Source organism: Apteryx rowi, unplaced genomic scaffold (assembly GCF_003343035.1).
Source record: "Apteryx rowi isolate R43461 unplaced genomic scaffold, aptRow1 scaffold_9, whole genome shotgun sequence".
Taxonomy (NCBI): domain Eukaryota; kingdom Metazoa; phylum Chordata; class Aves; order Apterygiformes; family Apterygidae; genus Apteryx; species Apteryx rowi.
The window spans coordinates 1,129,633-1,150,347 of NW_020451204.1; the positions used below are offsets into that span (position 1 = coordinate 1,129,633).

Genomic DNA, 20,715 nt, shown 5'->3' on the forward strand with positions numbered 1-20,715 from the left:
AGGTTACAGTGAGAAGATTAAAAGCGCCTCCAGGAAAAACTGAAATGGCCGATCAAAATAAAAGCTTTGAGTCAACAGTGGAAAGCCTGAGCAGGACTGCCGTGTGCCGGGTCCAGACTGACATTTTAAGATGCTTCCCTTGCTATATGGAGCGATACAGGTGAAGAGCGGATGTTATGCGATTTCATGCACTGCAGCCTGTTCTGCCATTAGGAACGTAGGACCTGCCAAACGAATTCAGCCCCCTCATCCAGTTATCTCGGGGCGGCTGCTGCATGTAAAATCCTATTGAGGCATTTATGGATTGGGCTGTCCACATGCAAAGTAGCTTCCTGACCCCAGACACCTAAGATGGGACTCGTCTCATCTAACCACAGACGTCTGCCATGGATAACGCCACCTGAGCAGATCGCCTCTGCTCTGCCAAGCCTCGTGAGACGGGAACAGGCACTCTTAGGAGGCCACTTATCTCACTCCGGAGAAAGCATTTAAACCAATTCAGAAAATCTCACTCTACACATGCTCATTTCTCGCCACTTGCTTTAAAGGGAATCAAGGGCAACCAGCTCAGATGGAGACGTGACTGTGGCGGACCTCTAGTTATAGCGCGAGTAACCCTACTGACTTCAGTGGGCCAACGCATGTATCTGAACTTTAAACTCRTGCTTCAATGTTTTGTTGGACTTGGCTGCATGTTCTTTGGGCTGTCACAGACCCTGTATCTCTGAAATGCCTGGTGTGTGTTTTAATTACAAAGCCAGCAAAATCCCCTCCTTGAGGAATTTATAATCCATGCAGTCACCAAAGAAGGGGAGTGATGTGCTGTCATTACCCGGCGGTTAAGCCACTTTCATTCCATCTTCATGCGCTCAAGTGCTCTCATTACACAAAAATTACTTAAGGACAAACATGAGAAATGTCATCCCCCAAGAGTCAGGTTCTTTGCTTCAGAACAGCTGGTAAATCACCATTAGGGCATTTTGGAGTTTCTCCGAACATGGAGAATCATCAGCAGGCGAGGCATTTCCCAGGCTAAAACAATAAATAAAAAATGTGCTACTCAGCAAACTTAAGAACAAAAGTTGTCCATCCTCAGGCTGGAGTGAGGCCAAATGGCCCAAGAATGGTGAGAGAAGAGTAATGCCTTCTGCACAAGGACATACTCACTCCTCTTGTCTCCTCTCTGCTCCTGCCTTGAGCAATTCGCTTATTCGCCCATCATGTCTTAGCCTAACTTACAGTAAAGTCCCATTTTCAAGAACACTATCATTTTAGAGTATTACAGCTCATTTCCTTGTTTGTTCCATCTCCTTCAGTTGTGCCAGCACAGCTGTTTGCAAGGCCTGCTGTGAACCAGACCAGGGAGCTGATCCTGCCAAAAAAGACAAAAAGCTGGTGCAAAAAGCCAAACATATCCCTTCCCCCCTGAGCTGGATCGTTTCCCTGCTCTAATTCACCGAGTCGCATCACGGCCCACTGTGCTGACACAACCAGAAGAATGAGAAAAGGAAGGTGGTATCTCCTGGAGTTGTTGGTATCAGAGGGTATATGCAAGTGCAATCACAAATTCGGACCGAATCTTTAGAGGTGGATGCTGCTTTTCTCCTCCGTGACAGTGCACTGTAAGGAGCTGCTGATCTTTTGTTGGTACTGGCTGTGCATTTTGCACAGCAAACAAAATACAGTGCATTTCGAGGTAGTTTTCTAAATGAGGCAGATATAAACCACCAAATGCTGTTCTGGGCTGAATATTTCAGCTGTTTGCCTGCAGTGCTTACTACCAGCCATGGGACCTGCACAAACCAGGGGCATTTTGATCCGTTCATATTTAATGTCTGGCAGGATCCTCCACAAAGATGGAAGAAACAAAGCAGTGCCAGTAGCTGATTTAACTGACCTGCTTTGGGCTTACTGAGCTTGCAGAAGGCAATAGGGAAGAGGATCAAGGTGACAGAGGACTGGCCAGAACACAACCCTAACACAATTATCCCAGGAATAAATGTACCATCTGCAGTCAGCAACAGCGAATTAAARGGAACTCTAAGCCTTCAAACTCAGGAGGGATGAGGTGACTGGTGTCTTGCAATAAGACGCATGTTTGCCAGGTGTGACGTGCAGTTACCTGGGTGCACGTTGCTTTGTACACTTTTCTCTGGAGTGCTCAGCAGTGCTGACGGTCACATCCAACAGTTAAAACTAGGGGCAGAGGAATCAAATCGAGAGAGGAGCAGAAGATGAGAAGTTGAGAGCCAAGGAAGGACAGGACCAGGGAGCCGATATGTGTGGGAGCTGGGCTGGAAGGCCATGGCTTGCAGGAAGGCATTTTGGGTAGCCAGACCTCTTGCTGTGGCTAGAGCTGAGTGCAAACCTTTCCGTGTGAGACTCGCCTCCCTGAGCAGTCAATGCGATGAAGGCAGGAGCAGCTCCCCTGTGTGTGGGAGGTCATGGCTCACAGTGTTCATTGTCCTAGCCAAAAGAAAGCTCCCAGGCCCTGTGGGGCATCCTGGAGAAAGCCACAGAGAGCATAAAGAACCCATTTCCAAATGAACTGGGAAACATTAGGCTCCAGAAAGAAGCTTGTTTTTGTGCCAGAGAGGAAATACCTGTAGGGGATGTCCGTGGCTTATCAAGAAGAGTGTATTTCCAGGCCTTGGAAAAAAACTTCCTTCCCAAAATGACAAACCTGGAAGGAGAGCAAGAGATGGCTTCTATGTTCTGGGGGAACATGGGATTCAGAGCATAAGTCCCATTCGCTTTCAAGAGATGACCAAGGAGTATCTGTGGGCTCCAGAGGCAGAAGCATTTTCAGTCATCAAGATAAGGGGTGTTCCCTTACCTGTACATCATCATGGGCCTTAGCATCATGGACTAGTGATTTCCGGTTCAAAGACAGAGACTGGCCAAACTCCTCTCCGAAATAAACACTGATGGAGGTAAAACTTAGAACTCAACCTCACCAACCTCTTATCCCAGRGAAGTGAGGGATGGACAAGGATAGTCTTCTGGTTCCTGGCTCTGCGAGRAGATGGGGTGCCTGAACTAGATCGAAAACTCATGATTTCAGCACAGACTGGGTAAATAGAAATGCTTGACCYGAGGTGAGCTAGGAGCCATCTGTGATCTCCAGTCTTGGGTATCAATGTKAGYTATYKGGCAATACTGTATTTTTCAACCAGTGTTGCCTCCATAAATATCCACACAGCTCCTGAGTTGATCAGAGCAATCAAGTCCTTTCCAAGCTACAGGTTCAGTATTGGTCATTACTGGTAGGGCTTGGTACTGGTAAACTGACCTCTACAAGTGTTGAGTGGATATCTTGATGGGAGACCTGATTCTCAGCACTGCTGTTACTTCACAGGCTGAACAAGCTGTTTGGTTTCTTCCCACTCTGTTGTGATCAGACAGCAGAAGTATGCAGCCAACTATGGGATGTTTCCCAGTGCACCTCTGTCGAAGAGAGCAGACTGGTGGTGGGGGATTCCCCAGATGACAGTCATCTCTTCCAAAAAAGCCTCACACTTCTAATGGTAAGGCGCTGGGCATCTCCAGCGAAGGACGTGTCCATGCCATGGTTTCCAGAACCTTGTGCAGCACTGGAGAAGCTGAAAGTTTGGGAAAGGAGGACTTGAGCAAGAAGTCCTGAGAAGACTTGAGCAGGGAGAAGGGAGAACTTGAACAGGCACCTCACTGTAAACGTACTGCACTATACAGAGAACTCAGAAACCCCAAGAAGAGCTTTCTCTATGAAATGTTGTGAAGGCATATATTGGTGTCCTGCTAAGACCACTTCTAGCAGCCGCAGCTTTCAACTGGGAATTAGACTACATGGATGGATGACTTGTTCCAGCATAGTCTTAACACATACATAAGAAGGCAGCTGTTTGGGCGGTATGGGGGTATCACCTTGCAGCATCTGTATGGCTGAACGTATGGGAACACAGTCTCTGATCACCCAATTCACATGGGCAAAGTGAAGGAAGGAGGAGGAGAGCCAGGAAACTGAGGGATGTTTCTCAGTCCTCTATGGTTGGGATTTTTGGTTAATGCAGTGAAACCACTAATTACAGCTAATTAAACCTGCACTGAGATCAAAGCTCAGTGGAGACTACAGGGGAGAGAAAACAAGAGAGAAAAGAAAGGAAAAGAAAATACAGATTTTGTTGTAACCAAGTCCTTAATTGAAAACTAAAGCAGCTTTGCTAATTAAAAGCAGCAAAAACAAAATGAGGGCTTGCTTCACAGATACACAACATGGGTCCAACATCATGATGGAGCTAACACGCCTTTCCCATGCTGCCAAGGGGAAGCTTTTCTTCCAGAGCCTATTCTGTTTCTGTTTTCTAGAAGGATCTTCCTAGAATCGGTACTGCAAAGTGTCGATCGCTTTTACCTTCCGCAGCACTAAGCACCTGTGGATATACAGTGAGGACAGAGGACTTCTCCAGACTAACATATTTACAGTTTTTATGAACAAGTAAGAATTCTTCCCTCCAACACCGTACCGAGAGGAGGTGGATCASAGACCAGCATGTCTACAGCAGGGTCCCAGAAACCCACCTTGGTAGCCGGCTGCATAAGGAAGGGGTTCAATATGTAGGATTGTCAAGCCCTGATAAGACATTATGGGATGCATATGTGTGCAGTTACCCAGCACTGGGAGCTGTGCACACTCAAGAGTCCTCTGCTTTCACTGCCATGAAGACAAAAAAAATTTCTTACGGTGTTGAAATGTCACCCTGATCTTGATATCCCAGCAATAGCAACAGGACATTTGGGAGACTGTCATGGCTTTTTAGTGATGGAAGCGGCTCTGTGGTAGGTGGGACCCCAAAGCCCTTATACCTGAACAGAGGAAGAGGTCATGACTTAGGTAACAGGGATCCAGTACTTCAGGCAACAGCTGCTCCTACCTACAGCTCGACCTCAGCTATCGTATTCTTTGCCTCGTGCCCATGCCCGTGACATCTGATTCCACATATTATCCCGTATTCAGTGATTAATACTTTCTGGGGAATGAGCCATTGTCCTGACTTATTCCAGTTTCCCACCTCTTCCCTCTGCAGCTGAGCCCAACCCACGCATTATGGCATTTATCGAGCAGCTTTCTAGGAACATCAGCCACCACAAGCAGGCTGCTCCTAGCACAGCTGCAGAAAGAAGTGGCTTTCCGGCAATGCTCCATTTGTTTTTTTTTAGTCTCCTAAGTGCTGTGCAGGATACAGCGCATTATGGTGCCTGGTATCCAAGCTGTCTACTCGAGCAACGTGGGGTTTATTCAACTTGAACGATCTTAAACCCTCTGAATTTGCTCCTGGCTTGCGTGAGGACCCACGAGAGAGTGTCTGAGATGACCACTGTTATCTGTTTCCAAACCACAAGTGAAAAGGGGCAGTCTAGGAGCATCACAGGAGCCCTGCGCCGGCATCTGACAGCAKAAGAGCAGTCTGCCACTGAACGAAGGAGGTCCAGGTCAGGGTCCATGGGACCTGCAGATCAGCAGAACGCACACAAGTAAAGCAACAAGAACAGCTCCCTAAGGAGGCCTCCCTCGTCTAGTTACTCCCTCCGGCAACTGGGGCACCCAGGCAGCAAATGCAGTCAGCTGCTTATGCATCTACCAARAATAAAATCAGAAAGAGAAATAGTATTTGGACTGTCTCAGAAGGAAGAAGAAGGACCTCTTTACGAGCACTGGGATGTCTGAGGGATTTCTAACGCACGCTGGCTCTCCCTTCCCTATACAGCATCCCAGTAGATGGCAGCATGTTATTGCTTATTCCTACTGCCGGGGACAGCCTTGCGCATCAGGCAAGACACAGAGATCTCTCCCGCCCCTGCACAATTTAACAAAAAAATCCCCTGCCTTAGAGTCCTAGCAGGGAGGTAGCCCTGAATACCTAACTCAGCATCCTTAGCAGAACGGCACCCCAAAATAAAGCCCCTGCCAAAATCCCGCTATTGCGGTTTGGAGGTCATTCCCACTKAAGTTAACAGGCATTTTCCAATTATTTCAATGCCAGAAGAGTCAGACCCAGCTAGGATGACCCTGTCGTCTCCATGGATGTTTGCACCGAAAGCAACGGGCCTGTTTGCACCATGCAATTGTAGCACATGGCCACCTCTGCCTCTTGTCACCGACTGAGCTAGTCCTAAAACTGGAGCGTCTACATCCACTCCTCTGCTGTGATAAGCTTAAACCTATTGGCAAAAATAGAGGGCTTATCAGTGCCCAGAGCAGAGTTGGGCCAGGTATGCGGTTTCCAAAACCCACGTTACTCTCTTCCCGTAGCACCTTGTGGCCCTGTGCAGATGTCTCGGCACCCAGATGTCTGTATCCGACCCCACTAAATGATGCAGGAGTTTGACACTGGTCCGAAAGAAAGTTCATGCTCCTGGCTCATGCTCCAGCTGCATCCTCCCGTGTCTTTCCTCTCTCACCCTCCCCAGCTAAATGCAGCCCAGGAAGGCATGTTCTGGGGAAAAGGAGTGTTTCCAGGGTCTGTCTGGGGGAACTGTGGCTCCCTACAAATTCCTTGCCAGTTCTCACCCACTTTAAAGCCAGCACGATGACTGGTGCAGTTCTCTCCCGCCTCTCCTGCCTCCTGTCTGCAGGTGGCTGTATGGGTGCAGGGAAGCTATTTGCCCCAAGAATATAAAAATACAAGCAAGCACATGTACGTTGTAGCATCACGTGTGTCACCAGGAGAGCACGCACACAGAGGAACGAGGTCAGGAGCAGCAGCTGCAGCTGTATTTTGCTGGGAAGCGGGAGCAAAGGTCATTATCTCTCGTGAACGACAAAAATTCAAGGCAGCCCTCGTGTACAGACAGACACATTTGATCACAGGCATCTGAACTACACTTCAAGGGCTTATTCATGGCCAATGTGTGAACGAACGCCTGGAATGCTGATGGCTCGTTCCAGCGCCCTTTTCGCTGGAGACTGCTCCGGAGTGGCCTGGATCCGCCGGCAGTGGTGATGCATGTGTCACATCTATTAGAAAGACATGGTCAGAGCCAAGGGCCCTGGTAACTTCTTTAGCAGCAGGAAAAGAGATTTCCTGATCCCTGCGGGAGCATTTGTCCCTTTAGGTCCTGTTAATCAGGCTTCCCACATAAGAAGAGGCTCTGCTACCTTCCCAGAAGACATTTCTAATCTGTGTATCTCCTTAGTTAGCCTTAACTGAGCTCTTCCACATGGATTTACACACCAGATGCTAACCAAGTGTCCCCTCATATTTTACAAGTTTCCCTATGTTTCCATGGAAATCCCTTAAGCTCCWCCTGGGTCATTTTTCTCTTTTCTGCAGTTGAAGAACCGACAGCCTCTGGTCAGCCTCTTGTGGAGAGTATTTTACACAGCCGGAGTGATTAACACTGAGCAACGAACGATGGAGAGCAAACCCAGTTCAACGGTGGTCATCGCAAGCGCTACCTTGAACGGCAGCAGCAGGGAGACTTCCGATCACACTCTTGCACGTACGGACACAGCCGGTTTGCTATGCTGCAAACCATTAAAGGGATGAACTACGCTTTCTGACCCAGTAACGAAGAGCAGCTACACTCAAAACCGTTCATGTCAGAGGTCAAAATTACATTGTGTTTTATGAAAGGTAGACATTTCATCATCGGTCTCTCCTTTCCCCTCACAGCCAACGCAATTAACTTTTGAGAACAAGGCAATTTTATCACTGCCATGTCTCTTAAAAACACTGTTTTTTACAATGGAAAATGAACATCTAAGACTTGAACAATGTTTTAAGGATAAGTCTGAACCAGCAACCCAGCCTGGTCTTGACATTCTCTGACGTAACCTCTGCGTAAACATGTTGGTGTATTTTGGGGGGTAAAGGAGAGGAGAGGCAGGAAAGGAGGCAGAAGACAAAGGAGCTGAACTGGAATCCAAATTCAGAGCTGGATTTTATCCCTCTAATGGCATATGGGTCTGAAAATTCAGAAATTTGGAGGCATCTGGAATCCATTCTCAATCCCAGGCTTTACAGTATGTGCCTGCATAATGCATACAGGAAGAAAATACTGCTTTTTCTTTAACATAGTAGTGAATGCCCTAACGACCGATGGCATTTCTGCTGCCCTAGGTACTGTACACACATGTAAGGGAAAAACTTATTAATATTAGCAGGAAATACTGCAGGAAAAGCTGCAAATGTCCTTTTGCAATGCAGAGAAATGCACAAATCTCAGCAGTCAGAACCAGTGTATTTTACCCTTCCTCCTGCCAGTGGCAGAGCTCATTCCCAGAGCTTGCAGAAATTAGCAGWTCCTTTTTTCCCGACGGAAACATACTCATGCTCTGCTTTATGATGCTCTGTTGAGTTTCCCTGCCCATCTCTGCCTTCAGCCGAGAATCCCATAGCAAAACTCATCTGAAGCAAACTCTCCCCTTGCCCTGGTACCACTCCCAAAGCAGCAAGCCTTGCAAGAGCCTGTTGTCACCTGCAGGTTGCAGATCGTTTGAAAAATGTGGTTTAAACAACACAAGTCGTGCCAGAACCAGTGCATGTTACACGGTTTAAGATTTCACTGTGAATCTTCTACATAATTCTCACTTCAGAGGAGAAAAGACCAGAAGGACCCTCCGACTCCCTGCCTGGGGTTTCTATTGCCTAAGCCATTATCTGAAACAGAGAAGAAAGGGGAGCACAGTGCTCTTTGGAGCCCATAAAAAGCCCTGAAGAATGTATCAAAAGTAAAAAAACAAAACAAAACAAAACAAAATCAAAAGCACAACATTCAGGAAAATCCTGGAAGTCTTGTGGCCCTCTCTCAAATGGTCCAGTCTTTCCCATAAACTTGAGCATGTCAGACTTTAAGTGCATTCACCTCCAGAAAACGACCGTCTAGTACCTGTTCCAGACTTAAAACACACTGTAAGAAGAACGATGTATTGATGGTTAATTGTGGCTGTTAGCTTTCTGAAGTCTGAGCATCACACTCTTATGGACATATAAATACCAAGAKGGCAAGGGAGAGACAGGGGAACTGAACTGCCTATCCAGGAGAAGCATCCAGGAGAAGTCTGCTTCAAATGCAACTTAGATCATACGTGGAGGGCAAAGAGCTCCATAAAAGCCTGCGAAAAACTATCTTCCTGTGGGGGAAAAAGAACTATTATGTCCTTCCCTGTCCAAGGGAGCCCAGGTGAGCCTATGACTTCTTTTAATCAAGTTCCATAAAGAAATCRGAATAAAAGTTGAATTTTTTTCCATCAGGGCAGATGCCTACAAAGAGCAGAAACGGAGATGRTACAGCGTGTTACAAACTGGGTTACAACCACTTCAGAAACAYTCTCTGCAGTATCACCTAGAAATAGTAATGATCACCTATTTCCCACCCGGAAGCAAGGCAGCGAGGTTACCCCGGCCAGCAGGAGGGCAGGGGGACAGAAGGAGAGGGTGAGTGAGTACTTCTCAGTCAGCTCTGACCCCGCTTAGAAATGTGAAATAATCGCTCGGTCTCTGTTTTTCATCTTCAAAATGGCAAAACTGATAGTCAGCTACAGCGCAAAGTGCTTAGAGATTCTTATATGAGAGCTATCACAGAAATACAAATCACTTTTATCCTACACTGATCTTATTTTATGCTTTCGGGGGTGAACTGTTATGTTTATTTTATCGTTCGAATAGACCTTGGYAACTGGGATCCCTGGGGTAACATTAGAACTTGCTCAGGTAATTGTAAATTCAGGTGAGCAGGGCAGGGTTCGGATGCAAGAGAGGGCTTGTTTATGCAAAAGGGGAATCCACATGATAAGCATTCAGGAGTCATCTGAAGAACAAAAGGATAAAACATACTCCTATATCACAGAAATCTGCCCCAAAAGAAAGAGGGAAGCAAGGCAGTCCTAAGAGTTTAAAAGAAAACATTGTCGAATTTGTATTATGGGAAGAAATGTGCATCACAGGAACCATAAGGCAGCTGATGCTGCTGTGCAAAAAGCTCAGGCGTAGCTTGTGAGYTCCACAGCTCTCGATGGTGGTACCCAGCAGCTAAAACGGCGCAGGAGGAGATCTGTTTGCCACGTAACTCGTATATGAGGAGGGCTGGTATACGTGTTTGATGTTCTGAAAACTGCTGGTCTGGCACATCATCCATCACAGAGCAGAAGCGAGATCGGGAGGGCGGAACGTGCTCCCTCCTCGCCCGTCCTTTCAAACTCCACGTCAAATTATGCGGCGCTAGAAGTCACGGCTCCACTGCTACTCAACCCTTCCAGCATACACCTCTCCAGAAAATGGCTAGCCTTGCTCTGCCAACCTCCTGTAGCACTTGGTCAGCGTTTCATTATTTGGGTGCCAGTTGCTGTTAGCACATGCTCAAGCCCTGTTCTGCCTGCCAAAAAACTGGGCTAATTTATTTAACGTTTCAACTGAAAAGGGGAAAAAAAAATCATTTAAAAGGGAAAGATTGAATTTGGGAATTATATTCCTTGGAGAATTAGTAATGGATCTCTCTCTCTCTCTCTCTGCCTCCCTCAGGCCTCAGCATTCATAACTTTCCCATGTCAATGTTATTATGAACAGACTAATTCAATAATGAGATCATTCCCCATATGAGAGCCCAAGTAAATGAGGCACTCAGTCATACCTCCTTTCCCTCGTCTGAGGAAGTCAAGCTTCTCTCGTAATTTAGTCCCTAAGAGCGATGGCCAAACAGTGACACCAACAATTTCCAGTGTTTGTATTGGTTCAAATCCAAGCATCATGCAAAACTTTGTCATCATTTTAACACATCCTATATGCCTTAAAATGCAACTTAGAGATTCTTCCTTTGGCTGTTTTTTGGGTTCAGCTGCCCATTGCCTCAGAGACCTAGCCAATACATCCCTGCTGGCAATCATCACCTTAGATCCATTTGCAAAGTCAGCACAGTTTAGTATTTGTTTTTATCAGTGTGCTTACTCCTCAAACCATCCGCTTTTTGAGAATGAAGTAGCAAGATGGGTGAGGAACTTGCAAGGTGAGATGCCATGTCCAGCCTTGTTTTTATTTTGGCATTGCTATTATTTTTAGAGCAACAGAACTTGAAGGGAGACAGCATCTGGAATCCCTTAGGTTGATGCACACTGTTCTGGTAAGTCGCTAAAAGTTTAAGCCTTCAAAAAATTACCAGCTTGTAGCCAAAGTATAACTCATCTGGGAATGAATCCAGGCCCAAGATCCATCTAGCCTCAATTCCACCCAAGACCTATACCTAGAAGCTTTTCCTTGCCTGGGTTTAGATCTTCAGGGAACCGCACCAACAGGAAGCCCTAAGCATAGATATTTTGGTGGGATCTCCACTCTGAGCTGACGCTAAGCTCAGACCCTGTCGTTCTGAACATATCTCAGCTAAACCTCCTGTACAGCATGCGGGAAAGTGAATCCTATGTTTGACAGTTCTGTGGTTTTAATTTCATTTTATCGATCCATCCAGCTGAAGGCACAACGGTGGGTTAAACCTCTGAAAGGAGCCACTGCTGTACATGCGGACATCCAAATAGTAACAGACACAACATGGGGTTCACAGCTCACCTTGCAAAGTCCAGGTCAGCCTCACGGGACATGGTGATGTTCGTCAGGTTCTGCTGGAGGATGAAGATGTTCCTACACATTTTCTTGATGCCGGATTCACTGATGCGCTTGAAATAGTGGGCACCATTGATAAGAATGCAGGAAATAAGGTGGCCCAAGCCTGCAAGAAGGGAGAAAAGCAAACAAAAAGATCACAGAAGGAAGGCATTTAGTGACAAGAATTCACCATAAAAACAGTGAACGAGCACTGTTAAGTAGTGCATGCAAACTGGAACAGGAGACACAATAGGGCCTATCTGGGAACAGCCTTCAACATTTTCCCTGTGCATTTTGAGAGGACTTTCCTCAAGGTTTTCTTTGTTAGTAAAAATATAACTGAAAACTCAAAGTTGCATTAACATAGTCATTGATGTCTCAGAGTACAAAGCACTAGATTTATAATGAAGCTTCAGATGATGACTCTTTTGGTCCCCTTCTCTCTAGCAGCYGGATCACTACTTCTCCTACAAAATTACAGTATTTCAACCAATTATCAAGGAAAAGGTGATATTTTTTCCTGGTAAATGCTCAGTCCATGACAGCAGAAAGAGCAACCTTTGGGGGAAAATACAGGCTGCTTTTCAATGCATTTCATATACTACTTATCTCTGACCAGTTCTGAACGTAAAAGCACTGCTGCTCCAGCAGGTTGAGAAGAAAGATAGTGGTACAGGCTCTCCATGCCATATGGACATCTTATGCAGGACTAATGATTAGGCCACAAATTTGGGATTTGCTTGTAAACCTTACACAGAAATGTTGTTCTGGGAGAATAAACATGGAAGTTAAGAAGCTCTCTTCACAAATCAGTATCGTGTGTCCGAATGAGGTATCCATCTTTCCTCCACTGCTAAAAGTCACAGCCAGCTGCTGAAGGTCATAGCCAACCCTAGAATGATGCATCCATTCACATCTCATTACAAATAGAAAAAAAAAAAGGCCCAATTCACTCAGTACACAGGTCTGTATAAGACTAAGCATGATAAAAGCCTGAATTAAGAAAATACGCTCACGGACAGCCAGCCAGCATTGGGTATATGTAAATCTTAAAACTGGCTTAAGAGCTGCCTACACTTTGTAAAGGCTGTGTGTAGAAATTTTAGTCTTCTGGCCTAGTGGTCCCTGAGTGGTTGTTCAAGTCGAATAGATACCGTAGACCTAATCTGTAGGAGGGAGCTCTGCAACATGCTGGTGATCACTCAGGTTAGCACAGATTTACACAGCTCAGGAAAGATCAGCTCTGCCTGCTTCCAACACGTGACTGTCCCTTGGTAGTGCATTTTCCAGTCTTGCACCTGGCAAGGTTTCAAATCTTCTTGTTCTACACAAGTATTTTGTGGACTAAAAACTGTACCATCAGACAGCTATATGGATATGTGGGGGAAGTTTACAGATACTGAAGACCTTCTCTCAGACCAGTAAGCAGTGCACAATGAGGTTAACCAAGCCGCAAAAACCTTGATCCCTGCTGGCATATTATATAGGAGCATCTCCACTCCCCACCCTCTCCTGCCTTTGAATAACCAAGGCATAAAATAACACGTATCCTGCCACACAGGCAACAAAACTGTGCGTCAGCGCCACAAATAAATACAGGGGAGATGAACCAAAACATGATTTATATTCTCAAAGGTAATCAGAACAGATGAGACATCAGAATAGCTAATGTTCTCTAAATTTAATTTTAGAAATGGAATRGCTATACTTTGGATAGAAACTGTGCCATAATAGAGCTGTGCTCGTAAAATATATGCACGCTCTACGGCTTCCCGTGGAAGAAGTGTCCTGCGTGTTCATCAACTTACTGCTTTCATCATGAGCCCATTTCTTCTATTCAGCCAGATACACTCAGAAATGGTGTRGAGGCAACAGGGTTTTTGAGCACCCTGTATTTGCATGGGTCTCACTTATCAATCTGTGTCTTACCCAGACACGGATTTTTCAGTTTTGGGCAAAGAATGGAGTCATTTTGTCTGAACCAAACTCTTGATAGTATCAAACACTGGAGACCGCCTCCCTCATCCCCTCCCCATATTCCTCTCTGACAACAGCAGCCACAGACCCGTTGACGAATGCCTCACCTTCAAAGATGTACTGGAACTTGTGTTGCTGGAGGCTGGCGCTCATGGCTTCCTCGATAGCGCTGATGTCCTTATTGAGCCGGACCACGAGGGGGTCATAATCCATGCTCTCCACGTTGGCAATGATGGCATAGTTCCCTTGTTTAGCCAGCGGGATCAGATAGTGGAAGCAATGAACCCTACAAGACAGAAGAGAGAAATGTCATAACAGAGCAACCCCGACATGTTAAAATGACAGCGGGTGATACTGAAAAAATGGTTCTAGACGGGAAAACTGCTGCAGCAGGATGCTTTTTTTCATGAACAGAAATGCCAGCAACAACTTGACAACTCCACATGCTCAAATCCTCTAAAGCCTGCACAGGTCCCAGAGGAGGCAATGAAAAACCATCAATCACAAAACAGGGGTCTCAAGAGTCATCAGCAAACAATTTGGAGGGAGCAGAATAGGTCTCCATTGCTTGTTTTGTCTTTGGTTTCTCAGCTGAGACTGGTAAGGAGGAGGAGAACTGCAGAGGCCATTCCTCTGTGAGGAAAATGTGCTTCCTGGCCTTGCTGTCAACCTCAGAACCTCCTTCTCCCAACTCACCAAGTAGCTCCAAGATCCTTGGAGGATGTCTGAACTTTCCTATGTCCTTCTGCTTGCTTTGACGTGAAGGCCTAGCAGAAAAAGGCTTTTTGTCTCATTACCACTCCCTGGAGGCCTTCAGGGTTTACAATTTTTAAATAATTAACCCAGCCTTTCATGTGTTAGCCAGTCCTCAAACAGAATCTGATGAGCAGCGTTTCCTTAACACCTTAGAAGAGTTTAAGGCTGCTGCTGAAGCCAGTTGTGTCTTTTATTTCTCCCTCCAAACGTTAGCGTGTTTGTGCTGACCTTGACTTGACTTTGCCACGAGACTTCTGAAAGCACTGCTGATTGCCCAGTGGGAAAACCATGTATATAGGATGTTGTAGGGATACACAGTTGCTACTGAGCACAGTTAAGCTCCAGTGAAAGTAAATCYTTCTTTTAATAATAATAAAAAAACAGAACAAGCAGAATACACCGCGGTAGTGTTTTAAACACACCTTATACAAAGTATTGCCTTATTTTCCTTTTAATRTTCCACCATGTGAAAAATAACAATGATTTTAAGAAACAGCAGGTAATTTCTGCCTTAAATGCATCCTCCTCGTGACATGTCATTGTCCTAGCTTTAGAGATACAAAGGACCCTTTGTCATTAGATCTGACCTACACTGTCACTGGTAAAATGCCAAGTGCCTTTCACCAGGTTCTCCAGCCTCACACATGCTGGTTCAGCAAGCACTTCAATACAGGCGCTTGAATGAAATCTCCTTCCATGCACTGTAAGCCCTAATAACAGTTATAAATGGCAAAAAGAGTGAGCCAGGGAACATGAAACAATAACTAGCAGGCCAAGGCTGTGCCTATTCCCAAGCATTTAACACCCTTGCAAATTTTTTCTTTTCAGTTTGCCTGCTCAGTGGAAGGTCTGTAGGCAGTGTGATCTCCCATCATCCCTTACATCACTGGAAAAATCCTGTGCACTCAACTCCTCTATTAGGGTTCTGCAAAAAAACATAATTAGGGTGTTGAGTCATTTCTTTAGAACCTATAAAGGAAAATGCGGTGTCCAATAGCAAAACTCCTTCTGACTTCTGTAGTGCTTGGATTTCACTCACATCACRCAACAGGGGATTGAAGGCAGGAGGTCGTTCGGGTTCTTTTGAATATCATCTGGCTGGGAAACACGACCAAAACACAGCCCAGATGAAATATTCCTTGCATTGCCGGAGTGAAGCTGTACAACTGCACTGAAAGCATCACGAGGATCCTCAGTACATTGAGACTTCAAGTTAGCACAGGACTGGCCCAAGCAGCGGGCAGCTGTGTTGGGGTGGGAGAAGCTATGATGGGTATGTCCTGGTTTTGATAACCCCCCATCCTCCTGGGAAATGTCCTTGAGGTGGCCATTACATGCAACTTCAATTTAGGGTAACCCCAAGGCTTTTCTAGCTGGCACAAAAGATACACTGGCTTACCTCTGTTCTTATTCTTTAGCGCCTGCTCCTATATAATTTTATATAGAGCTTTTTTATAGAAAAATACTACAACAGACAGAATCGGTAGTAAAAACTTCCTATGCATTTGTAACAGAAGAAATGGTTAATGACCTGGATGTGCCAAAAGATTTAACTTAAGGAAGTGGATATAAACCAAGGACCAGGTTCTGCTTGCCTCCACTCTGTTAAACCCAAATGCCAGTGACCAGTGGCCCCAGATCATGCTCACACGGTTCTGGAGAAGGAGAAACTAGCTCCAGGATGGTGCCAAGCCACATCTGGCAAAGCCGTGAACGAGCAAATCATTCTGTAGTCTCAAATCTGCTTTGCTGTTTGCTCGCGTTTTCTTAGACTGCACCTGCAACAGCAAGAGGCCTGATAAAATTCCCAGGCTCTTTACAAATGTCCTGTGAGTGCTTGCTTAAAGCACGGGGCTTTTGTGAATGAATACACGCTGTACGATGCACCTCGGAAATGACACGGATTCTGGGAGCTGGCATCGTAATTGCAGAGAAAACAGCCACCAGAAGGACTGTGTTTTTCTCACTGTTACTCTAGGTGGTTGCAAGCAGGGTGAATAACTGGGGGGAGCTCTAACCCCTGCAGGGATTTTACTCATCGTGAGCATACCTCTTTCTCACTCCTTTTCACCCCTTGGGCAGTGTAACACGCCTTGGTGTATTTACAGCATCAGACTGGGGCTCCTGTGAGAAGCGGGAGACTTGAGGAGGTGGGCAACGGTCTGCTCCGAAATGACAGCCAAAACTCTTCCCGAATTGCATTTGCACTTACTTCTGCTTACAACTCAAGCGTCTAGTGTGATGGGAAGCCCAGGCGGACCCAGGGCAGAAACCTGTTCAGGCTGGTGCTGACACCACAAGTCCAGGTCAGCTCTGGCATCACCTAGTAATACATCTCAGCTGGAAACCCGCTCCATTTCCATATCTTAACGATCTCTTTCTCAAATCCTTCAAGCCCCGGCTCATCTGCGATGCCTACAATAAAGTGGCCAGCAGATGATGGATAGCAGGTTGAAGGGCTGCTGACAATAACTAATGTGTATTTTGTTCAAAGCTACACACTGACTTCACCAGAGCTCTGCCAATGTACACCACTACACGATATGGCTCAGGACATGTCACAGCACAACAAACTGATGGTCCATCAAATCTCACTGCCTGCCTCTGACATTCGCTTATGTTTGATGCTGCAGAGAAAGCGAAGCAATGAAAATACACCTGGCCAATGCGATGCGTGAGGGAAAAAATATCTTCCCAGCCCCACAGTGGACGGCTGGCAGCCTGAAGAAAGAGATTTGCTGCCTTTGATATTTGCATGTGTAGTCAGAGACATCATAAAATTATCCAGTCCTTTAAAAAATCCAGCTGGTGCTCACCCCCTTCCCCACTTTCTGCTACTATTTGAAAAAGTAGTAAGAAAAGCTCCTATTTGCAATCCAAAGCACAATGGGTGATAAATGCGCAGACACCTGTTAGACTATAAAAAYATCACTGTGCAATTTTCTAAGAACAAAGCCCCAGAAAACTCATTTTTCCTAGTCTCTGACACATAAGGGGACAATGGAAGAGYGACAGTTCTTTTGTGTTCCCGTCCCCCCGCATCAGGACCAAGAGATCTGCGCTTACGGAATTTGAAGAGCAGTCATGACCTGTATTGCCAGGATCATTTCTACTTCACTGAGAGTCAAACATCTTCTGGGAGAGGGAAATCTAATTACTCAGGTCCATACGTAGATGAATTACAGTGCTGTTTAAGACAGACAGCTACCTAGCAGCCAAGTTCAGATCAGAGAGTAATGGTTCATAAAACTTAAYAGTCAGCACTGCCAATCCATAGGTCTCTACACAACAGCTGAAGAAAGGCAGGTGCTGAACTCAGCCTCCCTGCGAATTTCCAGTTTAGGTATCATGTCTCCATCTCACTTTTGGTCACCCAAGGCTGATGGGATCTGGCATTTCTGGAATGACCCTCACTCTCTTGAACTTAGATGCCACAGCAAACAAATATATCTGCCTTAGGTGCCATAATAGGTGCTTCTGGACACAACCTCAGCCCATAGCCTCCAGAGCTCACCCRCAATCCCTGCATTCAGGGCTTTTACCTGACTTCCAAATGCAGAACCAGCAGGCAGCGGTCAGCCATCTCTTGAAAAGACTTGGCCAGCTCGCTAAGGCTTTGCATGATCTGTTCGGATGCTGGAAGGTGCTCCATACTGGCATGGCCRTCCTGGCCAGGAGACAGGGCTAGCAAAAGAAGAGAGGATAAATTTGTGACATATTTAATCAGGACAGCTCTGCTTTAGCAACTACAGCATCTTGTCTGCTTCCATCCTAAATACACATGTTCTCTCCCAGCTTTGGCTGAGCAGTAATGTCTATAATCCGGGAGTACATGAAGCAACAAACTGCAATTGATTAAATCCCAAACTGAATCTGAGGGGTTTAATCAACCACCAGAATACATTTGCTTGGAAGGATATTGCTGTGTGATGGGTATTTCTGTAGCTGCAAATTCCAGGAACATTTATCTTGCTTTGCTCAGAGTAAGAAAAGAAGACCTGCTCAGGAGCCACAGCATGGCACTGACAGGAAAGATATTCCTTTTTGGTCACCATAGACTCCCCCACATAATCTCAAGTGAATCATCTAATCTCTTTGCCTGCCCCCATCCCTCCAGAGGCATCTGGGAGGCTTCCTTTGTTCTTGCTAATAAAACACAGCTTTTAGGCAGTGAAGCAGTTGAAGAGCAGGCAAAAGATACGAGTTGATCATGGACCCATCTCCAAAGTTGAACAAAGGTGCTGTTTGTGCACAGAGGACAGCTGTGACTGAAAAAAACATTTATTCAGCACTCAGAACATCTGCAGAAGTCCCGGGGAGCAGACACGCTTTCATCAATTATTTACCACCATCCCACTATAAGCCAGGAAACAACCAGTATTTCTGCTTCAGAAGATAAACTCAGAGCAAAAGAGCAACYTGACTAAGGCCACATCACAAGCTGGGTGCCATGCTGGATTCAAACCGTTGCATGGAGCGAGCCACAYATCCTTCCTCTACATCCCTCAACCCCTGTCTCCGTTCTCATACCCGTGAACATTTTGGTGGTGGCATCATGTGATTCATCCCATCTTCAATCAAGACCTGTGGATTGCTGTCCTATATATACCATCCCCAAATTAGGATCTAGCCAGGACTAACATCTTCAGACATACCTAAGGGGCCTCATGCCTGTGTTCCTCCCACTGAGATGTCTTGAAAAAGCCTCCGTTCTTGAGAATCTCTAACCTTGGTGGGCTCTGATGAAGCTAGTTCTGCGGGCTGACAGCGTTATGGCAGAGTCAGAACAAATCCTCCAACGCTTTTTCTTAGCCTCACTGAAGCCAAAGCTGATTACAGCACCATCTTGAGTCTTCCTGATCCTGGATTAAGAAGCACTTAAAATACTGGCATAAATCACCATGACAAAGCCAGTCCAGTTGACAGGATTAAGGGGTGTCCCTGTGTTTATCTGGACCACAAGAGCACGTTGTCTCTTTTGGAATACAGCCACTGAAGATATAACCCTACAGCTTTTACCCCCTATATTTTAACAATACTGCCTGAATCTAGAACCTTCTCCCCTGCAACACAAATTACTGCCACTCGAGCTAAAGAAATAGTTTCACTAATAAGAATAACATGCTGTTATCATATATTCTGTCCTGATTAGAGGAAGCTCATCCCAAATATCTGAGTTCGAGCCCTTGTTCAAGCATCACTTTAGAAATGTCTTCCTGCAAAGGATGATTAGCAATGTTTGAAATCAGGCAGCCCCGCTGCAGCATCTTCCTCTTGAATTAAACAACATGACTGAAAGAGACCTCCTGGATCATCAAGTCCAGCCCTTGCTAGCATCATGTCCCATAGTCTCGAGGAGAAACTTGTGTGCTGTATTAAAATTGTTCAGATTTCTACCCTCTTTACTTCCTTTGGGGGCTCCTTCAAAACCTCACTTCTCTAACAGTGAAGGTAGAGATTAAGTCCTAATTTCCAGCCTAAACTTATTCATGCCCATTTTAAATTTGGTTCTTTATATGCCAGCGTTGTTCTTTATGGTAAGTAGCTCCCCATCCCTGACATTTAGTTTCTGCTGCATTATAATGAACAGTCAGAAACTTCCTGAGAGGTGAAAGAGGCAGCCTGCTCTCACTGATGCCTCCAAGGGAGGCTTTCCATCCTCTCTACACCCTAGGAGCACTTCTGAGCACCCCTTCCAGTTTACATTTAGTTTTTCTGGAACACAGCTAACCAGAGCCGTATTCGAGAACAAGGTATGACCAGTGCCGCTAGGGCTTCCCCATCTCTTCTGCTCTGCTGTATCTGCTTTTTTCATGGTTTCTTCATATTTTGAGCTCATAGTCATTCTGTGATCAACCTGAGTAATGGAGATATGCTATCTGCTGGCAGTAATAAATGGCTCTTATTCTCTTTTCTTACACTAACGTTAGCTACACAACAGACAAACACTTAGCCAGACATCAGCTCAACTCTGTACACAATGGACTTGTACATCAGGGAGGAGCTGTTGACAATAAACTTCCATTTGGATGGAGAYTGATTAAATAAATGTCACTTGCTGYTGTTTGTATAGCCAAAGACCTGCTTTGAAAGAGGAACCTCACTGATCTTTGGATTCGCCCATAAAACTAAATGCACCTTCAAATCTAGTCTGAAAAGAAAAGAAGAAACGATGGAATAAAAAGTCCCACTCTATTCTGCGCAAAACAAACTGAAATAGAGGTAAACATGTAAGACAGAATGGTACAATTACAGGGGAGCAGCAAAGCAAAAGGAAAAGATTGCACAAACCCAAGTGCCTAATTGTGCATCTATTTTTACTGTGAATTACAACAGAAAAAAATGTGCACAGATGAAACCATCCTCCAACCACAGAGAAATTTATGAAGTTTTTTTTTTTTTTTTTTTTTTT

General features: G+C 45.5%; 1 protein-coding gene across 3 annotated transcripts in view; it reads right to left on the bottom strand.

Moving 5' to 3' along the window:
* Positions 1-20,715, bottom strand: part of EXOC4 (exocyst complex component 4) — a 391,280-nt gene that overhangs the window by 20,845 nt on the left and 349,720 nt on the right. For 2 of the 3 annotated variants that reach the window (XM_026091145.1, XM_026091148.1), the window contains exons 15-17: positions 17,846-17,987; positions 13,655-13,833; positions 11,535-11,694 (exon numbers count right to left, since the gene is read on the bottom strand). In XM_026091145.1, the coding sequence (XP_025946930.1) occupies positions 11,535-11,694; positions 13,655-13,833; positions 17,846-17,987 (481 nt within the window). Of the gene's footprint in view, positions 1-3,459; positions 3,603-11,534; positions 11,695-13,654; positions 13,834-17,845; positions 17,988-20,715 lie in introns of those variants that run through there. The other variant, XM_026091146.1, reaches the window with a different exon arrangement.